The sequence below is a fragment of the Sordaria macrospora genome, chromosome 1, assembly GCF_033870435.1.
Source record: "Sordaria macrospora chromosome 1, complete sequence".
In the NCBI taxonomy this organism is placed as follows: domain Eukaryota; kingdom Fungi; phylum Ascomycota; class Sordariomycetes; order Sordariales; family Sordariaceae; genus Sordaria; species Sordaria macrospora.
In genome coordinates, this window is record NC_089371.1 from 2,551,164 (window position 1) to 2,570,961 (window position 19,798).

Genomic DNA, 19,798 nt, shown 5'->3' on the forward strand with positions numbered 1-19,798 from the left:
TCCTTTTTGAATCTCGTCAAGATGCAATCACACGACGAACTCGCTGATCTCTTTTCTCGAAACTTCTCCCTGGAGCCTGTTCAGCAACTCACACAGGTCCAGGTCCCGAACCAAGAACCGAAGATTGTCTACATCTCGGCGCATTACAACCACTCAGCCCATGTTCGTACCCAGGATACGCAACCATCACAGCCTGCCCCCAGAGGGACTTCGGAGCCGCCAGCACTTTCTGAAGTTGAAGCTGTCCTCAGAAAGCACCAAGTCAACACAGCAGGCCTGTCCCGTGCCCAGCTCCAGCTTTTCAAATCAGTGGACGATCCGCAGCGCTACAGGCTGATTGATCTTTGGCGCAACTGCCCTCCTACAAACCGTAGCGACAACCCTACAATGGGCTGGAGCATAACAAGCGTCAACCAGGAAGAGATCCTGGCCAAGAACCGATGGGAGCAACAGCAACAACAACAGCAGCAGGTTGCTGAACAAGAAGTGACCATGAGTCTCGATGGAACTCCCCTGACCCCGGTCCAGGCAGGCGATGGACGTTGGATCGCGGCGGACTCAGTTCATGATATGGAGCCCTACATGGCCTCGGGTTATGAGGAAATGGCTCGCCGTGAGTATGAAGAGTCCGCCCGTCGAGCATTTGCTGAATCTGTGGAACGGACCAAGACCCTCACCATTGCCACCGGTGGCCCGACTTTTAACCCCGCGCACTCGGACCCTGTTTATGCCAACTCGGGGGTGGACTGGAGGCAACAACAAAGCGCCATGGAGAACCAATACGGAAGATTGATGGCGTACAGGGATGATGAGGAGATGCTGTGAGCTGGAAGTCATTCTATATGTTCATTTGTGTCATGGGAGGAACGCGGGAGGCTGTTTGACTTATGCATGGCGTTGCTTTCTTTTGGGATGTATAACTATGTATTTTTCTGCTGGGATTTCCATGCTGTTGGCGGACTTTGAAGTATCACTGTCTGTGTGTGTGTTAGTCTTGGGAAGACAGAACTCACCAGGCCTTACTGGTGATCTGACTCTTCAGTTTGGCTTCTTGTTTCATGTACACGATTACATATGTTGCTTCAACTTGCTACACACTTCTTCTCAGACCGATTCAGTCAGGTGAATCTATTCAAGAGACTGGGAAGCGCAGAGTTAGATGATTCCAGGGATGATACCATGCATCTCCCAATGGTTGAAATTAATGGTAGACTTATTCTGCGTCCAATCCTTTCTATGATGCTTGTGAGAGCTTCGTCTTCCATCCTGTGATGTATCTAGGAAGGTATAAGCGTTCGTCCATTGGTGATACGATCATTTGTTTACTTCGAAAAGGGGGCGTTTCCGCTTTGCTGGGACGGCCTGTGGGGTGTTCCTGACATTATATGTGGCCGGTGATGAAATAGATGTGGCTGGAAAATTGCAAGGCTGGCTGTTCCATGGCTGAAGCTTTACAAACGCCACAGCACTTCAGCCTCAAGACGACCAAGCTTCCATCCCGCACGGCAGTGGAGCAGCAGAGGGAAGGTGCTACGGGGCAACAGTGCTACGCAGCTCCCAGGCTGCCTGATGGAGCTCACCTTGAACTGAAGCAATAGCAGCAGCAGCTACCAGCAACACCACCACCATCACCTCTCCAAACAAACCGATCTCGACGACCCATTTCTTGAGCAACCCACCTTCTAGCCTGAGCCAGTACAGCGCGAACCTCTCCGTCTTTTTGAACCTGGAAACACCAACAAAACATCGGCATCGCATATCACCACCTTCACATTTAAGCCACAATGGTACGTCTTGTTCAACCACCCCCGGCACTCCCCTCGTTTAGCGGGCATCCATCTTCCAAATAACCAAAACCGCAACCGGGCGCAGAAGCGTCATGGTTCTCAAAATGAAGCGAAACTGACCAAGTCGCCTTCAACCACAAATAGACTTCCATAGGAACAGGCTACGATCTTGCCAACTCCATTTTCTCCCCCGATGGCCGCAACTTCCAAGTCGAATATGCCGTCAAGGCAGTTGAAAACGGCAGCACCTCGATCGGCATCCGCTGCAAGGACGGCATCGTGTTGGCGGCGGAGAAGGTTATCACATCCAAGCTGCTCAAGCAGGGCGCCAACAAGCGCATTGCGACAGTCGACAGGCATTTGGGCATTGTACGTTTTATTTCCGTTTCTATCCCTCTGTTGTTTTTGGGGGGGGGGGGGATTCATCATCAGCGAGCTTCGATCGTCTGCGGGGCAGCAGCCAGCTTTACCACCCTCTCCCCGCCACATCGCAACGAACATACCACACACACAGCCTGATCTTCCCGCCCCTCCAATAACATGTAACATGGTTCGATCGACAAATGCTAACTACAAACCGCGTCATCGATAGGTATACTCCGGCATGATCCCTGACGGTAGACACTTCGTGGACCGCGCCCGCGACGAGGCGCGCGGCTGGCGCGACAACTACAAGACGCCCATCTCGACAAAAGACCTGGCCGGCCGCATGGGCGGTTACATGCAAGCCTACACGCTGTACCAATCGGTGCGACCCTTCGGCATCACGGCCATCATCGGCGGCTACGACAGCGAGCTCGAGACGCCCGTGGACGGCGAGGTCGGCAGCGGCCCATCCGTCGGCGCCGGCGGCAAGGTGGAGGGCAAGAAGCACGGCGGTCCGTTCCTGTACATGGTGGAGCCATCGGGCCTCTACTGGGGCTACTACGGCGCCGCGACGGGCAAGGGCAGGCAGGCGGCCAAGGCGGAGCTCGAGAAGCTGGACCTCAGCGGCGACGGCGAGTCGACGGGCCTGACGCTCGAGGAGGCGGTCAAGGAGGCGGCGCGCATCATTTATGTTGCCCACGACGACAACAAGGACAAGGAGTTCGAGCTCGAGATGACGTGGATCAGCGGGGCGGATGGTCCCACGAAGGGTCGTCACCAGGAGGTGCCCGAGGCTTTGCGGAAGGAGGCGGAGAAGTATGCGGAGCGCATGACTGCGAAGGACGTTGAGGAGGAAGAGGAAACGAAAGAGGGCGGAGACAAGATGGAGGAGTAAGGAGGGACTAACCTCTGGGATACCTATTTGTGGATGAACGGACGAAGCAGGCAGGGAGTGATGATGCTTAGCATGTAATTCTAAACCATGAGGCACGACTGCGATTTGATTTCTGGACGAGTGATAGAACTTCCCTAATTGCCATATGGGATGCGGCCTAAACCATGGCGTGTGATGCACGTACGGTTCACCAAGACAATGATGATACCGACCTACCTTCTAGCTATGGTCATCACGTAGAGAAGCATGCAGTCTTATACTGTGACACAAATTCAAGTGAGGAAAATTGTTCTATAACCAACCGGAAAATGCTTCAAAACTCCCATTAAATGACGTTCTAGACTTTTCCCCAACCTTGGCCCAACCACAGAAAAGAAAAAACGTACCACAACCACCGGGTATTCCTATCTTTCTTTCACCTACATCATCAATCACCCTCTCTCTAACTGGCATGGAAAGCCTGCCTAGCATCCCTCGCCTCCCTGCCCTTCTCCTTCCTCTTCTCCTTCTTCTTCTCAAACTTCTTCCTCTTCTCCCGTCCGTACTTCTCCGGCGCCGTAATCGCCTCAATCTTCCTCTTGCTGCTTCTCGCATATCTCCTCTCGCGGATATCCTCACCAACAGCCAGCAACGCCTTGGTATACTCCGAGCTTCCCAGCTTGCGCTGCAGCACGTCCAGGACCGAAAGGGCCTTGGTCTTGAGCAACTCGTAGCGGGTCTTGAACACCTCGTTCAGCGAGAAGGGGCCCGGGATGGACGGGTCCGTAAGGTTGCGAAGCGGGCGGATGATGGTCTTGACGGAACCCAGAAGAGTCGACGGCTCGGATCTCTCGCAAAAGGCCTCGAGCAGGTCCATGGCGGCCAGCTTGGACACGAGCATCTCCGGGCGCGCGGCGCGTTCCTTGCGAATGATGGATGCGAGCTTGTAGAAGAGGTAGCCCATGTCTACGGGACCTCGGTTCTTGTTCTTCTTTTTGGTTGTCAGGATGCCGACTTCTTCTTCCTCTTCGGCTTCGTCTTCGAGTTCTTCCTCCTTCTCATCGGCACCTGCGGCACCGGCCTCGTCGTCGGAGTCGGTGTGTTTGGCGTCGAGGTAGCTGCCGAGGAAGAGCAAGATCTGGACCACCTCGTGAGCCAGCGGCTCGTCAACCTCGGGCACGTTGAAGGTGTTGAGTGCCAGGCGGACAAGGTCGCTGATTTCTTCCTTGCTCAGCTCGCGGCCGTGGGAACCGTGGAGAGGCGCTTGCGCTTGCTGGCCGGCGTTCTGGGCAAAGTCTGCGAGGTACATGCTGAGAAGCTTGGTCGCGGTGAGCTTCACGGTGGGGTTCTCGTGAGCAAGAGTGTCGCGGACTTCGGTCCACAAGAGGTCAGAAGCAGGCGACAAGACCTTCTGGGGATGCTGGGCGACGAGGGTCTGCACGGTGTTAAGACTGGTATCGACAAGCTCCCAGTTGGACTGGACGGTCTCTTCGTCACCGAGAACCTTGGTGATCTTGTCGACGACGAGGTTGACGTCCTTCTTATCCTTGGACGAGGGTTCGCGACCTTCGAAGTAGAGTCCGAATGCCTGGATGGCGAGCTTGAGAACCGCCATGTTCTCGCCTTGCTCGGCCCAGTTGCGCATCAAAGTCATGAACTTGGCCAGACGCTCCTTGTCGGCCACGCGGAAAGTCTCCTTGATCAGCTCGGCGGCAGCAAGTCTGCACTTCTCGCTGTCGTCGTTGGCCAGGACGAACACAAGGGGAATGAAGCATGTCGCTGCCACCTCCTGGACGAAGTCGTCAGACGTCTTCTTGAGCAAGAGATTGATGACCTCCATGACCGACAAGCGACCACCCTCACGCTCGTACTTGAGGTTGGCCACGATGAACTTGAGCTGTTTCTCCCACCTGTTCCTCTTCTGGGGATATTCACGAAGGAACTGGAAGAAAGCACCGCGAGCCAGATCACGGGTGTCCTTGTCGTCGTTGGTGATCATGACAGTGCCGACGTGGTCGAGAGTGTCGTAAACCGAGGCCGTCTCCAACTTACGGTCAAGAACGGAACGGAGGAAGTTGAAGGTGACGTGGCGATAGAGAGGCTCAGTCAGGTCATCCTTCAACTTGCTAAGCAGCATGTCAAGAGCGGGCTCCTTGATGGGGATCTCACGCCTGTCCCGGAGGACGACAGAGATGAGCTTCAACGCCGCCTGTGCAAGCTCCGACGCGGTCGAGGGAGACAAGGACAAGGACTTGATAGCTTCCTTGGTAGCCACCTTGTAGAGGGCGGTGGAATCGCCATTCTTGAAGGGGACCTTGACAAGGACGACAAGCAGCTTGAAGGCCGCAACCTTGACCTCCTCCTCGGTGGACAAGACGGCATCACCGAGCAGAGGCATGAATCCGGCAATATTGCTGGCTGTGCGCAGGTTATCGTGCTTCTTGAGGACAGCACGAAGGATATCGATGGCAAATCTGATGAGCTTGAACGTGTACTTGGCGGTGATTCCTCCATCGGCCCTCTTGGCGGCCTTCTGGACAATGTATCTCTTCAGGCGGGGATCCATCTTGGGCGCATCCTCGGGTTTCTGAGCCTTGTACACCTCCTGCGTGACCTCGTAACAGAACACAAGGATCTCTTGAGAGGCAGCGGCCGGGTTCTCCAGGAGACCCTTGGTAATGCGGGTAAGAAGCTCATCGATCTTGCGAGCAGTCCTCAGATCAAGCTTCTCGAGCAGAAGCGCTTGCAAGGGCATGGTAAGATCGCTGAGACGTGTAATAGACGCAGTCTTGGCAATCAGCTCCATGGAGTCTTGACTCTTGCTGCTCTTCACCTCCTTCATCTTGCTGACATAGTCCTCGGCATCCTTCTCTTGACCGGCAGCACCAAAGATATCATCCATGATGACGGCCATGATGGTGGAGAGGCAGTAGTCGAGATCACCTTGCTTGAAGGTCGGGATGACAGCCAACAACATGGAATGAAGGGTATAAGACAGAACGTGAAGCTGGTGACCTCTGATGAGAGCGCCGCGCAGTTCCTTGAGGATGAACTCAAACCTCTCGGGACCCAAAATGACCGCGATCTTGGAAAGAGTATCGCGAGCCATCTCACGAGCATCCCAAGCCTTACTCCTGAGAATATGGCAAATGTCGGTGAGCACACCGGGCAGCTTCTCGTTGAGCAGCGGCTCGGGAAGGAGAGTGGCGAGCTTAGCAATGATCACACCAACGGGAACTCTGGTGCTGACCGTGGCCTCGTCCTTCTCGTGGAGGTGCTTGATAGGGGTGGGCAAGAAGTTGTTTACAATCTCAGCGCTAAGCTTCTCCTGATCAGGGATGGTAGAAGCAAGCCTGCGAAGCTTGGGAGGCTCAACACCATCAACCTCCATGGCGTCGGGATTGGGCCTCTGCGCAATAGCGGTACGCAACACATCGACCTCCTTCTCAAGCAGACGGATGAGACGCTTCTGCCATTCTGGCTTCGACTCGATGTAAGAAACGAAGCGACGCAGAATAGCGCGGTACTGCTGCCACTCCAATGAGGCAGTCAACCCGCCGATGGTAGTAATAGCCTGTCCACTAAGACCATGATCATCACCTCCATCAACCTTGGCGAAGATGAAGTGTTCCAGGAGAGGAATGAAGAACTGGCTGATGTGCTTAGAGCGGAACTGGCTCCTCTCGTTAGCCGATTCCAAGATTTTCAGGGCCTGCAGCTGTCTGGCGATAGCAGGACTCATGACGTGGAAGAAGAACGCCTTGTCAGACTCATCGGAGGCAGGGACCAACAAGGTCAAGTCAGACACCTGGTCCCATTTGGGGAGGTGAGCGACCAAGTATCCGAAGACACGCACGACCTCACGGCGGACAGTCTCCGAAGCCTCCCTGGACCCTGCATAGATGGCAGGCAAGATGATATCGGACATAATGCCAAGATAAGCATCTTGTTGCGGACCAGCCCAGGCTGCCTCGGCCGCCCTGATGAACTGGCACAGTCCATCAGCAGAGTTGGTTGACAGCACACCGAACTCCTCGTCCTGGTTGATATAGAACAACAGGTTATGCAGCAATGGCATCCACTCGTCAACCGTGAAAGGAGTCTCGCGGTCTCCGGAGATTTTGTTGAAGGCAGTGAGTCGGGTGTTGTAGTCCGGCTCGTCCAATCTCTTGACCTTGTACGAGTTAAGGTCACGGCAGATATCCGCCACCTCCTGAGCCCAGGGCTCCGTAGAAGCAAACACGAGCAAGACTTGGGCAAGCGTCTCTCTGTTCTCCTTATCCTTGAAGTATCCGAAGAGCGAAGAAACGGTGTCGTAAACTCTCTTCTTCAGCTCCGCATTTGTCTGAACGTCTTCCAGAACAAGGAACTGCTTGAGAATGAGCAGAATGGAACCCTTGATCTTGGGGCTGACGCGGCGGGATGGCTGATTGAGCAAGTAGGTAGCAATATCCACCATCTCCTGAACGCTGGCGGAGGAGGTCTGAACAATTGGCGCAAGGAGAACAACGGTATCGACGGCAGTACCGAGAAGGTCTTTTCCAATCTCGGTCTGGTCACGGAGCAGACCACCAATCTCCTTGAGCATCAGATTGGCATTCGGTACCAAAAGCTCATCTTTAATGAGCTCATTGTACTCGGACTCAGCCGCGGGAGCTTGGGCGAGATTGATAAGGCTCTTGAGGATCTCGAGCGCGTGGATCTTGACCTCATCCTTGCCCTTCTCGACACCAAGACTCTCGATGACCTTGGGAAGGATGCGCTTGTCGATGTTAAGGAATATGGCAGCCTTGGGCAGAACGGCCCAAGTCGACAGGAGCCTCCAGACGCCAGAAACACCCTGGGTAGTCTCGCCCGGGAGCTTCTCGATGCGAGGGCTGACGATCTCCTTCACCATCACGTTCTCGTACGCCGTCCAGTCAAACGTCTGCGCATTCTGAAACAGCTTGCCGAGACACTTGAGACCACTGGTCCTCACCACCTTGTACAGAGAAGCATTCAGTACCGGCTCTGCCTCCTTCTCCTCCGGATCTTCGGAGGCACCGCCCAGGTTTCTGCAGGCGGTAATCAAACAGAACAAGACAGCGTTGACGAGCGCTTCCATATACGGAACAACAGCGGTGCCGAGCTCATTGATGATTGCCTCAACCATGTTCAGCAGACCGACCTGCTTGCGAACCGGGATGAGCTCCTCGGCAAAGGTGCTCTCTTTGACAACATCGCCGTCCAGGATGCGGACACTGCGGAGCTCGCCAAGGGCGATGTCCAAGAATTTGCCCATATCAACGACATCCAGCTGTCTAATGACGGCCAAACGCGTGTTATGAAGACCGTGACGTCCGCTAGCCGCGCCCTTCTTGGAGATGGTCCGACCATACAGTAAGCGAAGGAGCACGGGCATCAGCTCAGCACGATGCTCAGGGCGGATCTTGTTGTCACCCTGGAAGAGGACAGTGAGTTCATTCTTGAAGCGCGCTTCGTCAAGGAGATACTCGAGATGTTCCTGATACGGCTTGATGGCATCACTCTTCCACGCCAGGATCGCCTTGAGCGCCATCTTCTGGAGCTCGATGTCACCATTGGCCAGCAGCTTCAGAAGCGCAGTGTAAACCTTCTGGCTTTGCCACAACACCTTGGGGTTGCCAAAGTGGGAGAAGACGCCCACGAGGGCCTTCCTGTCCTGAAGCGACCAGCTTCCGTCTTCCTCGGAAAAGGGCTGATCCTCGTTCTCCTCGGCAGCCGGAGTCTCACCCTCTTCCGTGAAGGAGAGAAGGTACGGGACGATCCTCCTCGAGCGCTTTTCAGCAGAACCAGGAAGAGCAGTAAACACCTTGAGAGCCTTGCTGCGGGCGCGATCCGAGCGAAGTTCCACCGCCTTTTGTCCCTCTTCGAAGGTGCTAAGCATCTTCTGCGACAATTCGCTGACGACCTTGCCGGTTTTCTCGGCGGCTTCCTGCAGTCTCATAAGACCCGTACACTCGAAGTCGTTCATAGCTTTGCGATTGTCATCAATAGGGGGCTTGAAGGGGCCAGTCCAGCGAGGGGACGGCACCTCAAGCCACTCAAAGGCCAGCTCGGCAACGATCTCTTCACCATGCTTAGTCTCCGAAACCTTCTTCATCGCTTCCACCGCGTCATCCCAGACGGGCGAGAGTTGTACCGTTGTGAGGCCGAAAAGGAAGGACGGGACAGCTTGGACCAGCCACGAGCTCTCCTCGATATGATGATAGATTTGGCCGAGTTTTCGCAGATGCACAGCGACTGTTCGGACGCTCTGCATGTTCAAGGGAAGCTCTTCCATTTGAATCATGGTCGACAAAGCCGCGTTCGAATCAGGTGTCGTCTCCAGGACGTCGAGAATCCGCAAGGAAACCAGGCGAAGGTCGTGTGAAGTAGAAGCGAGGTTCTTGATGAGAGACTTCACCAAAGGATCCTCCTCTTGAGGGCTGTTTCCCCGAGCGTTATTAGCTTCCGGTGAGCGCTTAGACTTGCGGTTCAGTTCTTGCTCGTAATCCAGCAAAGCCTCCAGGAACTTTGGCAGACGGCAGAATCTCGGCGCAGCGGCTCTGAGTAACGGCGCAAGGCTGAGATCGACAGACCCCGCGGCCGCGCACATTCTCAGGTAGGCACGGAACCCATCACTGACGATGAAGTTGGCCTCATCGGTCGGGAGGGATGAAGACGGCCGGAGAGCGAGTTTGAGCTTCTTAAGCAGGACTTCTGCTATCCGAGCATTCGTGGACGGATGTACGGAGGTAGACTCCAACACACGCAGGAGACCAGAGTACATCGGCAGACACTTTTCCTTCCAAGTTTCGCGGTCCTTGCCAAAACCACCGCTCTCGGGAAAGGGAGTATCTTCGAGTCGAACAAACTTGTTCACAATCTGGTCCTGCCATGATTGTGGCAGAGGGAAGGCCTCCTTCGCGTGGGGGCTAGGAAGACCACCCGTCTCGATCATGTGCGGTATTAGTACACAAAGCAAATCTTCGTTGGCGGCATCAGACCAATGTGCTACAATAAATCTGCAAAATGTTAGAAACAGCCATGCCCAGGAGGGGGAGAAAGAAAAGCTTACTTTTGGAAATCTTTCTGAAATAGTCCCCTAAATCGATCGGGGTTCAAGTCTGACAAGTAAGAGCAAAAGGGGATATACCACCTCATGAGAGGCTCCTTCGTCATAGCGGCGTTGAAGGCCGTTAGACAGGGAAGGAGAGCATCGATAGGGGCTTGCGCCCAAATGATAGCCGCATTCACCATTATGCGCTCCCATAACCGTGGTGAGACCATGAACTCCGCATTGTCCTTATATGTCGAGAGAGCCGTAAGTAGTTGACCCAACGTCTTAACAAGGAGCGCCCAGTCGTTGATTCGTATTCCCTGGCGAACGCCAGCAGCAACACCGAGGAGCTGGACAAAGAGGATTGGTCGTTGTGTAGCCGCCGCATCTTCATAGATTCTCGTTTCCACTGGTACAAACGTCTCGGGTGTCGAGTGGTGAATGGTGGAAGTAAGCACGCCGCAGCAAACGTCGGTCCAGATCGCCGGTTTCTCCGATGCAAGATCGAGTTCCTCCTCGGGCACGGCCTTTGCCAAAGCTGTGATAACGTCGGGTCCTGTCGAGTGTAGCGAGTTTCCAGCGCCCTTGATGGCCTCCGCGAACATGACCATTATTCCCTGGCTGTAAAGACCGTACTGCTTTGTTCCTTCCATGCTGTAGAGGTCGTCCCGTACGTGCTGCACAATCAAGGGCAACGCCGTCGCCTTGTGACTTGGGGCGGCGGCCTTCTTGATCAGGAAGCTCATGGCCTCGGCGGCGAATCTGGCGATGTGGCCAGGCTGTCTGGCCTTGCCCATCAGGGGGGCAACTGTGTCGTATGTCGGGCGCAAGTCGGGGACTAAGAGTCTCGAAAGGTATTTGAAAAGGAAGGCCAGGGCGGCGAAGGTCCACTCGATAACCTCCACATCGTGTACCTTGCTGGCGAGGTCGACGATCAGGCGCAGGGCTCGTGGGTAGTGCTTCTCGAAGCGCACGCCCAAGTCGTGGGCGAAGGCGGTGATTAGGTCCAACAACGGTTCGAGGGTTTCCTTGTTGTGCTTCTCTGTGTGTTCGACCAGGAGGTCCATAATCCTGTCCTCATGGTAGAGGATCTGGGCCAGGGAGTCGGTCAGCGACGTGACCTGTCTCCGGAACATGACATATTGGCGGGAGATGTTGAGTTCGGACCATTTGTCGAGGCCATTGCGCAGGTAGGATGTGGTGGCATTGAGGTCTTCGGCTTCGAGGTCGTGACGGCGGACTTTGCGCAGCGGGTCGAGCGAATGGAGTTTAGAGATCTTTTGGCTGAAAGACTCCCATCGGTGGTTCTTTTGATGGGGGGTCTTTTTCACCCCCCTCGAGGATTTGACGATACGTCCTGACGTGGTGGACGGCATCGTGGGCAACGGTCCTGTGGTGTTGTCGGTGGTTGGGAGGAGGCGGACCGTGGGTTCGAAGTTTGAATGCTTCGCACGCGGCGAGCAAAATGACAAATGAAGGCGAAACAGAACAGACAGTGACAGACAAGGCACAGCAACCCGCGAGACTCGAGAGCCTGGAAATTTTTTGGCCAGGGTGCTGCCGGGGTGGAACTACGATAAGCTGATAAGAGCGGGGCGCTGTGTCCTGTGGGGCGGCAGGGACTGCATCTGAGCTCACAAATGAACTCACTGATAAATGCATACTCAGCAATATCTTTCTAAGAGATACTTGCTTATTGTAGCCTCTTCAGGAAGCCCTCACTGCGAAGACTATAATGGTTTTCTCTCTGAATGAGTGCATCACGTTCTCTATAGATGCTTCTTGCAGATATTGAACGAAAATACACGGAAAGTCCCAAGGCCCTGTGGATAGATTGTATCCTTGATATCCCGAGTCCAATCGTAAAAATGCCAACGATGATCAAGAAGGTCGACGACGACGAAAATCCCAATGTCTTCCATAAATTTTACCCGCATGAAACTCCAGTCGATCTCCGTGAATACTGTTCCTGGCGTCTAGTCTCCCAATTAGAGCGTAAAGTCCCACTCCTTGAAAGCCTCTCTAAACGCCGCAACATCCTTCGACTCCTCCTCCACCGACTGGCCAACATCTTGCCAAATAGTCCGGGCTTCCTCGCCAAGCAGCTTCGCCATAACCTTGCGAGGAAACTGGAGATCAAAACGAACATTCTCATCAATCTGCAACAGCAGACTCTTCGAAATGACCTGACCACCCTCCGCGTCGCCCTTTTTTGCATCGCCCTCCTCCTCCGCCCAGATCCAAACCCGAAGATAATCACCCGGAACCTCATCAGCCGTTTCAAACTCTTTCGTCACAAACTTTCCTATGTTCGTATCCTTCGCCAAGACCTGAAATCCGGCCTCCACAAGTCCCTTACGCACCATCTCCGCGGGCATCGGCATAAACTGCCAATGGACGTGAATGTTCCTCGCACGGTTGATCTCCCAGGTGACGGCACCGAGCTTTCCCTTGGACTGCTTCGACACCATACCCTGCAGCGACTCGCGGAAACGCGTCATCTCCTTAAAGGTCTTCTTGACATCTTCACCGGTCTCGGCGAGGGCCGGGACGTTCAGAGAAGGGATGTGTGGCGTGGGCGTGATGATGAGATGACCTGGGAAGTCCAAGCCTTGGGACTTGAATGTCTCAGCAGACGGTAGGGGCCCCTTGGCAGTAGCAAGATAGGCTTCCTCGCCGATGCTGCAGATCATGTGCGTGGGCAGGTTGGGGTTCGACAGACAGAAGAAACACCGTTCCGGTCCGGGTGGGGGAGAGCGTTCGCGTCGCTGGTGCTTGCGACGCCTGCGGTCGTTCTCGTTATTTCCGTTTGCGAAGCGCGAGAAGCCGGCGTCGTCGGCTGTGCGTTTTTGAGCAGCAACAGGCTTGTAGAAGGGCGTGAGGGTGCTTCCAGTGGGAGGCAAAAAAATGGTTTCCCGGTTGAGAGTGAAAGCGTACATCGACTTAGCCTTGGCCGCATTGGCCCAGGGCGCCAGTGAGATGAACCGTGTTAGTTCAATTCCCTTGTCCTTATCGTCGTCACCTTTGGACTCGGGAAAGAATGGCTCTCTCTCAAAGGCGAAGGTGTCCGGAGACATAGTGAAATGGTAGCGAGGCTTCAGATGGGCGCAAAGGTCCGCAATTGCTTGGCTGGTAGGGATGGCATCGGCGGGGAGGTTTTGCTCCCGCGCTTTCGCGCTGTTCTTCCACACATCGGACGGCCATACCGTAGTCAGAAGGATGTCGGCGTTGTTGGCGCCGCGCAAAGACTTGATGTCGCCTTCGGTGTGAAAGGGCAAATGCTGCTCCTGGGATTGGCCCGCGACAACGGCAGGATCGAGCATTCCACCCAGAGTAACGATCCGGACGCCTTCTGAGGTCTTGGTGACGCTCCGCTTGCCAAGGTAATGGAGGTTCGGGGCAATTTCCTCATCCTTCTCGATTCGCTCGACGACTTGTGCGGGTAATGGGACTGTTCCTACAGTGAAGTAAGTCGGGCATGGGATCTGGATTTCGCCGGCTAGAAGGGCAGTGAGCTGTTCATCATCTTGGCCTTCACCAAACAAATTACCAGTGACAATGGCGAAGCTGAAAACATTCTTGGCGTGTATAGTCGACAGTTTGCTGAACGCAGACTGGAGCTGACCGTTGATGCTACCGAAGACGAAACTGAGTTGGTCAGTATGGGTGATGTTGTTAAAGTGCAATTCGCTGCGTACTGACATTTTAGCGGCCATGTTGTGAGGTTGAGGATCGTTGATGAGGATAAGAACCCTCAAGCGACTGATGAACGATACTTTTATACACAGTCCTGGTTAGAGGACACCTTCATCCCAATGCGACAAAGAATCGGCAAAACAGCTTCAAATTCAGATGATTGACGAAGAAGATCGGCTGTAGTGTCAAACAGAGGGGAGAAAAAGAGATGAAGGTGTCGATGTAGGTGCCAGGTGATGTTGAGGCGTGTCGACCAATTAAGCTGACCGGGAGGCTGCGGTACGTATTTTGATGAAGATGCAAGCAAGGTCCATTGAACAAGGGAATGAAGGGTGGTGTTTTGCAGGAACGGGAATTCTTTTATCGCAGGTCTTATCTTAGCGCCTCGATTGAACGATATCTTGACATCAAGGTCCTCAGACTTCTTAGTCCGCAGTCGGTTGCTAGTTCACGTAACGCCATGGTGGGACTCGATAATTTTGGCTGTATTTACTTTGGGCAAATTTTTACTTCCAAATAGAACACGACATGAAAAGTATCTATAATGGTTGGTTTGGGACTGGAATGCACAAAATACACACAGGTATCTCCCCATCCGGCCTCTTGACGAGTGGGGCTCCACGCTCCGCACCGAAGAAGACCCACATTGTCGGGCCCGTCCCGTCTCCGCTCTGCCCCGTCTCGGATCCACCCGCCTTGGTCTCAGGAACTACACTTTCATCCCATGTAAGTCGTCGTCGTTGCTTCAACGTCACCCCACGCCTTCTCAGGCCAAAATCAGTGCAACATGAAATATCGCTGGCATGGTCACTTATAACGCATCACACTTTCGCCCTAATCTTGTCATAACTGCGCCAGGAATCATTGCAGATAGTGATTGCTTCCATTGAAGATTTGCAGCCCCCTAATTGACTTCGCCTCATGAACTTTGTTAGGTTATCTTACTTACATTAAATTTACATCAAATATGACCTCCTGGTGATACTCTAGACTCCTCCGTGTTTTAGTCTCCATCCGACACATCATTCTTTGACTTCTCCATTAGGAGACCCCCGACGGACAGTTTACTCTGCCCACGTTGCTTTACGTGACATCCTGTTCCCGAGACCACCTGTGAGTATCCATCAAGTTTCGAGTCTGGCCAAAGCACTGTTGTGATCACCACATCACGGACGGACAATATGTGGTTTTGCTTGATTTGCTTCCGCTATGGTATCATCCGTACAAGCTATAGTATAGAAGGAAACTTGGAAAACGCTCAGTGTGAGATGCTACTCTAACTGATGCAGAGCAAGGAATTATCGATGATCGCCATCGAACGACAAATCTAGCTCTATACGTTGCCACAGAGGCTGCAGTGCTGAAAGTCTTGGGGTATAGGATGAAAGTGCAATGAAGAAACTTCCAATATGATGACAGCCGAAAGTAGATATATTCGTAGGGGTATGTCGTTAGTCAAAAGGCCACTTTGCTGGCCATATGTACAAGTACACCGTTTGTACACCTTGATCGCAACAGCCGACGATCAAGTATAATCCAGGCCCCAGGGTCCCGAGCGCGAGGTCAGACGCTCTCCATGCAGTCAGTCACAGCCCATATCAACAGAGGTGATGTCTGGTTGTGTCTGGGCCATGCCACTTCTCGGCTTCAAAAGGTAGCCATGCGCCTAGAATGGCTTCGGTCGTTTCCGAGAATGGGCGATGCTCCTATCATGTCCTCCTCATCATCCCGAGAAACCTTGCGGCCTGGCGCGGTTGGCGAAACAGCCTCGAACTTGTCGGATTTGCGTTCACGCTGACCGAATGCGTAGGTCTGGGCCCTGCTAAAGCCCTTACGGGTCTGGCGTAGTCGACCCATTTCTCGCTCGCACGTATTGATATGTTCGGCATCGTTCATCTCGATATACGCTTGAGGACAGCAACGCTCTCGGTGGTTTTGGAAGAAGCCACTGTAGCCGCCATCCAGGATGTACACATCGGGGTACGTGAGCTTGGGGTAGAACTCGGCATTGATAGTGCGGTCTTCTGATCGTACGTGACGGGCCATGATGGGCGCGCGATGGGCCGAATATTCGCAGTGAAAAATCAAGAGCGTGCGCCCTTCCATAGGGGTCTCGAACAAATGTCTCGCCAAAAGCTCCTTGTCATTGTAGTTGATAGCCCCGTCAATGTGGCCTCCTTCGTACTCGTACTCGAAACGGCAGTCAATAATCATCTTGTGGGAGTACTGACTGACATACTTGCCGTCAAGTACTTCAAGCAATGTGTCTCGGCTGATGCGCGGGATAGAATCGTTCTCTCCTGAAGGGAAGAAGTGTGGCAATAGGGGCTCCTGAGGTTCCTCGGCATCCACGACAGACTTGAGACCAGAGGGAAGAGATGTCCGTTCCTTAGGCCTGACAATGTCACCCGGGCTCTCGAACATGGACAGCGAGCGGCGGAATGTCTTCCTCTGCCGGGCAAAGGGATTTGAAGGCGTGCGGGCGTTGTTGGTGGGAGAACGTTTGCGAACGCTGTTAATGCTGCTCACGCTGCCATGATGAGTCCTGCAGCGCGCTGCCGCCGCATTAGAGCACGGACTACCTGGCAAAACAGGTGTCCGGCGCTCCTGCGGGGGTGATTCTTCGAAACATTCGCTCAATGATAACGACACCGAAGGGGAGATGGGTACCTTTAGGTTCCGGCCACCGAAGCGAAAGGGCGGAAGTCCCGACCCGGAACCGTTGGCACGGCCGGGTATACTACTCGTGCTGTAACCTTTGGCCCGGGCCAGAGAGGGACGAGACAAACCAAGTTTCTTTCGCCTGGTAAAGAGAAGAGAGATTAGCGTTTGCATAAACCAAAGATGAGGATAGAACTGGGAGAACTTTGCTGATTTGAACATTCAAGCATAAACTTACTCAGCACCAATTCCCTTGGACTCTTGGGACAACTGTCGCACAGCAGCAGGTGAGTCTGGTAATGTGTCCTCATCCCCAGAATCACCCGGAGCTGGAGAAGGACTGACGGCGATACGGGACAAGAAAGGAGCTCTTATCGGTACCGGAGACATGTCCAATCTGTTGACTGCAGGTGACGATGATGCAGGAGGGGGCGGCGTGGTTGCATACCCTACAGATATGTCAGCGTCCGAGCTTAAAAGACACCATGCAGCCGATTTCCCCCGCCATTGATCACTTACCACGACCTTCAAAGGTGTTTTCGATACCCGTTGAGGTGAACAACGCACGCCGTGGAGTCGGAAGTAACGGGCTACTGCAGATTTCCATTAGGTCAACACTGTCGACGATGCTATCGGTTATTCGACTTCTAGGTGAGAAGGCTAACCCTGCTTCATTGAGCTTGAAGTTTTCTGACGACCCGACCGCTAACGAGCCCTTGGGCGAAGATCTTCCCGCATGTTTGGTGTTGAACAAGGCTGCATTGGATCGCTTGAAGTTGAAGAGACCTGTCGGTGGCGCCAAGTTGGTATTGCGCGGTCCAAGCACTTCTGGCTGGCTAAACGATGGCGGAGCAGGCCGAATCGCGGCCAGGGGCGATGAGGCCTCCATCTTCTCGTGACACCTCTCCGGACCAATTCGAATTCTCTACGGACAGATGTTCGGCATATGATGATGTTCCAATTGGTATGTTGTCGGGCCTGATTCCCTCTGAAGTGTAGTGAGAAGCAAGATTCTGGAACCACGACAGAAGCCTGGGCAACACGCGAAGAAGAGTCGCCAATCGATGCTGACACTAGCTGGTTCGCGTTCTTGAGGCCGTCGTTACTGTCGTCGGGAACTACTGTGGTCGGATTCGCCGTCGCGATGCTCTGGACCTGGACACCGGGAGGAGAGTCCGCTCGAGTTGGGGCGCACGGAAGACCAAGGGACTGGACTTGGGACTTGGTTGTTGCAGTGTCGCCGAGCAAGATGACAGACGGACTTGAAGCCAAATAAGGGTAGTGGTGCAAACTGGACGCGTCGATATCGATGTCGATCAAAACCTAGTCCACATCCGTCAGCCAACAATTGCCTTCCCAATAGTGCAAGCAGGCAGGGAACTCGGACCAGTTTGAAGATTTGTGGTCGCCGGGATTACACAACCTCCGTTTTTCCCTTTGTTCAAATAAGGTACTTGGGTCGGATCCGTCTGTTCGTTCAATGCCACGGGCGGTATGCAGCTGTGCAAACTTGTACACACGGCAGAACTTCTTTCACCACCACCTGAGGTGTTGGTGTAGGTACGCAGTGCGTTCCGTTGTGTTGTAGGTAGACGGGCAGTGATGGCTTGGCCTGGGGGCGGGGCGTACGGGGATCCGGACAAGCGCTCAGCTGCACACGGACAGCGTGGTGGGTGACGGAATGGAGTCTCTTTGGGGGCTGCGAATGGGCGACCGCATAGGGTAAAGTGGGCTGGCTATGTTGGAAAGCTAGAATAAAAGTCGAAGAGCAGAACGTGCGTTTGATGTTGGTTGTTAGAAAGAGGAGCACGTAGGTGTTGTGCGCGCGTAAGTGTCCAATGCTGAAGTGAAAGTGAAGAGCCGTTTTGGTGCAAACATCCACAAGCTGGACGAGAATTCCGGCACAACGAAGTAAACTCGGTTTGGACCTCGCTCGAGTTGGAAGCAGACAAAATCGGATGCCTGCCCTGTTCAGTGTTCAGTGGTCCGAAAATTGAAGGAGCACTCGGTAACGTCCCAGGTCCTGTCTTCGACTGGCTGGCGGAAGGGGCAACGAGGAAGGAGGGTTACAATAGTGTTGCACTGGTAACCGTCGATGGCGGTTGGTTGTTGGAGAGTTCCCGCTCTAGAAAAGTGGTCAAATCCGGGGCACCTACGGAAAGCCCAACAACGGCAACAACACCTGGGCAGTGCTAGAGTTGATGTTATCGTGGGTTAGCAGGAGCAATCAGTGCTACTCCCAACATGTTAGGGAAGAATTACGGCGTGTTAGCAGCGGAAGGTTTGCGGCATTGGATGTTATTACCGGCGGGGGTTGTTTGTAACCGGTAGTAATGGCTGGGCTGTTACCCAGCAACCCCCGAAGTTACATGTGGGTAGCACTGGGAGCGCTAGGCTCGAGCGGGTGTTTTTGGACACCCCTGGCAGGTATCACTTCTGTCCCGTCTGCTGCACAGCGCCGAAGGCTTTTCACTGTGTTGTGACTTTTGTCTTTCATCCCATCCCATCTTTGTTGTTTTCGTCAGTCGCAACATGCGGAGTTACTGGTAGCATATCCTTGCAGTCATTCTTTCCTTTTCAGGTCATACAGGTTGCTTTCATTGACGGGATCGGGCGTCAACTCTGGGGTACATTTACACTGCTGTAGTATGTAGTAAGCGCTCACAGGAGACCTGCATGCAGTGCATCTTTACGCCGAGGTACTTGATGTTTGCGCAGGCCACGCAGTCAATCCAAGTATTCACTACCGCCTGGTAACGGTATGCATGTCACTTTCCTGCCGTCACTTCAACCTGCCCTCATTCTCTTTCTCAATTCATCCCTACCTCCCACCTGTTTTATGTAGCTTCCTGTTCATTGTGCCGTTTCCCCAAGGGCAGTCGCGCACGGCTGAGTTTAATGATGTGTGAGGGATGACAGAAGGTGTGGACAAGAAAGGGATATCCGGAAGGGATCGGAACTCGGAAACAATGTCAAAGGTTGTGAATACCAAGAATTACCTTCTGGCCATCAACAACATACAAAGGAGTCCTCGATCTTCATTTACTTTTCTTTCCAATCAGTCAATGAAGCTCTCGAACAGCCACCTCGTCTGCCATGTTTCCATGATCAAAATATTGTGAACGATTTCACAGAAATTGGGATACGGTTTCACAAATGCACCAAAAAACGACTTTAGAAACTCGACTGTGATGGAGCCTCTGAATGCCAGCTTCGGGAAAATCCCAATGGTGATGAGCACGGTTGTCTCCCGGCGAGACTCCACAGCCGTTGTTGCATTTCGGCATATGATCGGTCCCTTTTGTTTTTTTTTGTGTTTTTCAGTTCTCAATGGTATCTGGCATTTTCTGATCG

The 19,798-nt window shown here is 53.6% G+C and overlaps 4 protein-coding genes across 4 annotated transcripts; 1 reads left to right on the forward strand and 3 right to left on the reverse strand.

The window, feature by feature from the left end:
* Nucleotides 1-21: 21 nt before the first annotated feature.
* On the forward strand, nt 22-825 carry SMAC4_05978 (uncharacterized protein; the record flags this gene model as incomplete). Its single annotated transcript, XM_003351052.1, has 1 exon — nt 22-825. The coding sequence occupies one exon, from the start codon at nt 22-24 to the stop codon at nt 823-825; it is 804 nt and encodes a 267-aa protein (XP_003351100.1).
* Nucleotides 826-3,490: 2,665 nt separating this feature from the next.
* SMAC4_05976 (uncharacterized protein) lies at nt 3,491-11,463 on the reverse strand (the record flags this gene model as incomplete). Its single annotated transcript, XM_003351050.1, has 2 exons — nt 3,491-10,052; nt 10,106-11,463. The coding sequence occupies 2 exons, from the start codon at nt 11,461-11,463 to the stop codon at nt 3,491-3,493; spliced, it is 7,920 nt and encodes a 2,639-aa protein (XP_003351098.1).
* A 274-nt stretch (nt 11,464-11,737) lies between these two features.
* On the reverse strand, nt 11,738-14,312 carry SMAC4_05975 (uncharacterized protein). Its single transcript, XM_003351049.2, has 2 exons — nt 13,790-14,312; nt 11,738-13,735 (listed from the first exon to the last, which is right to left on the reverse strand). The coding sequence occupies exons 1-2, from the start codon at nt 13,801-13,803 to the stop codon at nt 12,076-12,078; spliced, it is 1,674 nt and encodes a 557-aa protein (XP_003351097.1). The 5' UTR covers nt 13,804-14,312; the 3' UTR covers nt 11,738-12,075.
* Nucleotides 14,313-14,617: 305 nt separating this feature from the next.
* On the reverse strand, nt 14,618-18,758 carry SMAC4_05974 (uncharacterized protein). Its single transcript, XM_066090368.1, has 5 exons — nt 17,832-18,758; nt 17,110-17,767; nt 16,964-17,037; nt 16,683-16,893; nt 14,618-16,586 (listed from the first exon to the last, which is right to left on the reverse strand). Exons 2-5 carry the CDS (start codon nt 17,331-17,333, stop codon nt 15,431-15,433), a joined length of 1,665 nt encoding a protein of 554 aa, XP_065945570.1. The 5' UTR covers nt 17,334-17,767; nt 17,832-18,758; the 3' UTR covers nt 14,618-15,430.
* Nucleotides 18,759-19,798: the final 1,040 nt, after the last annotated feature.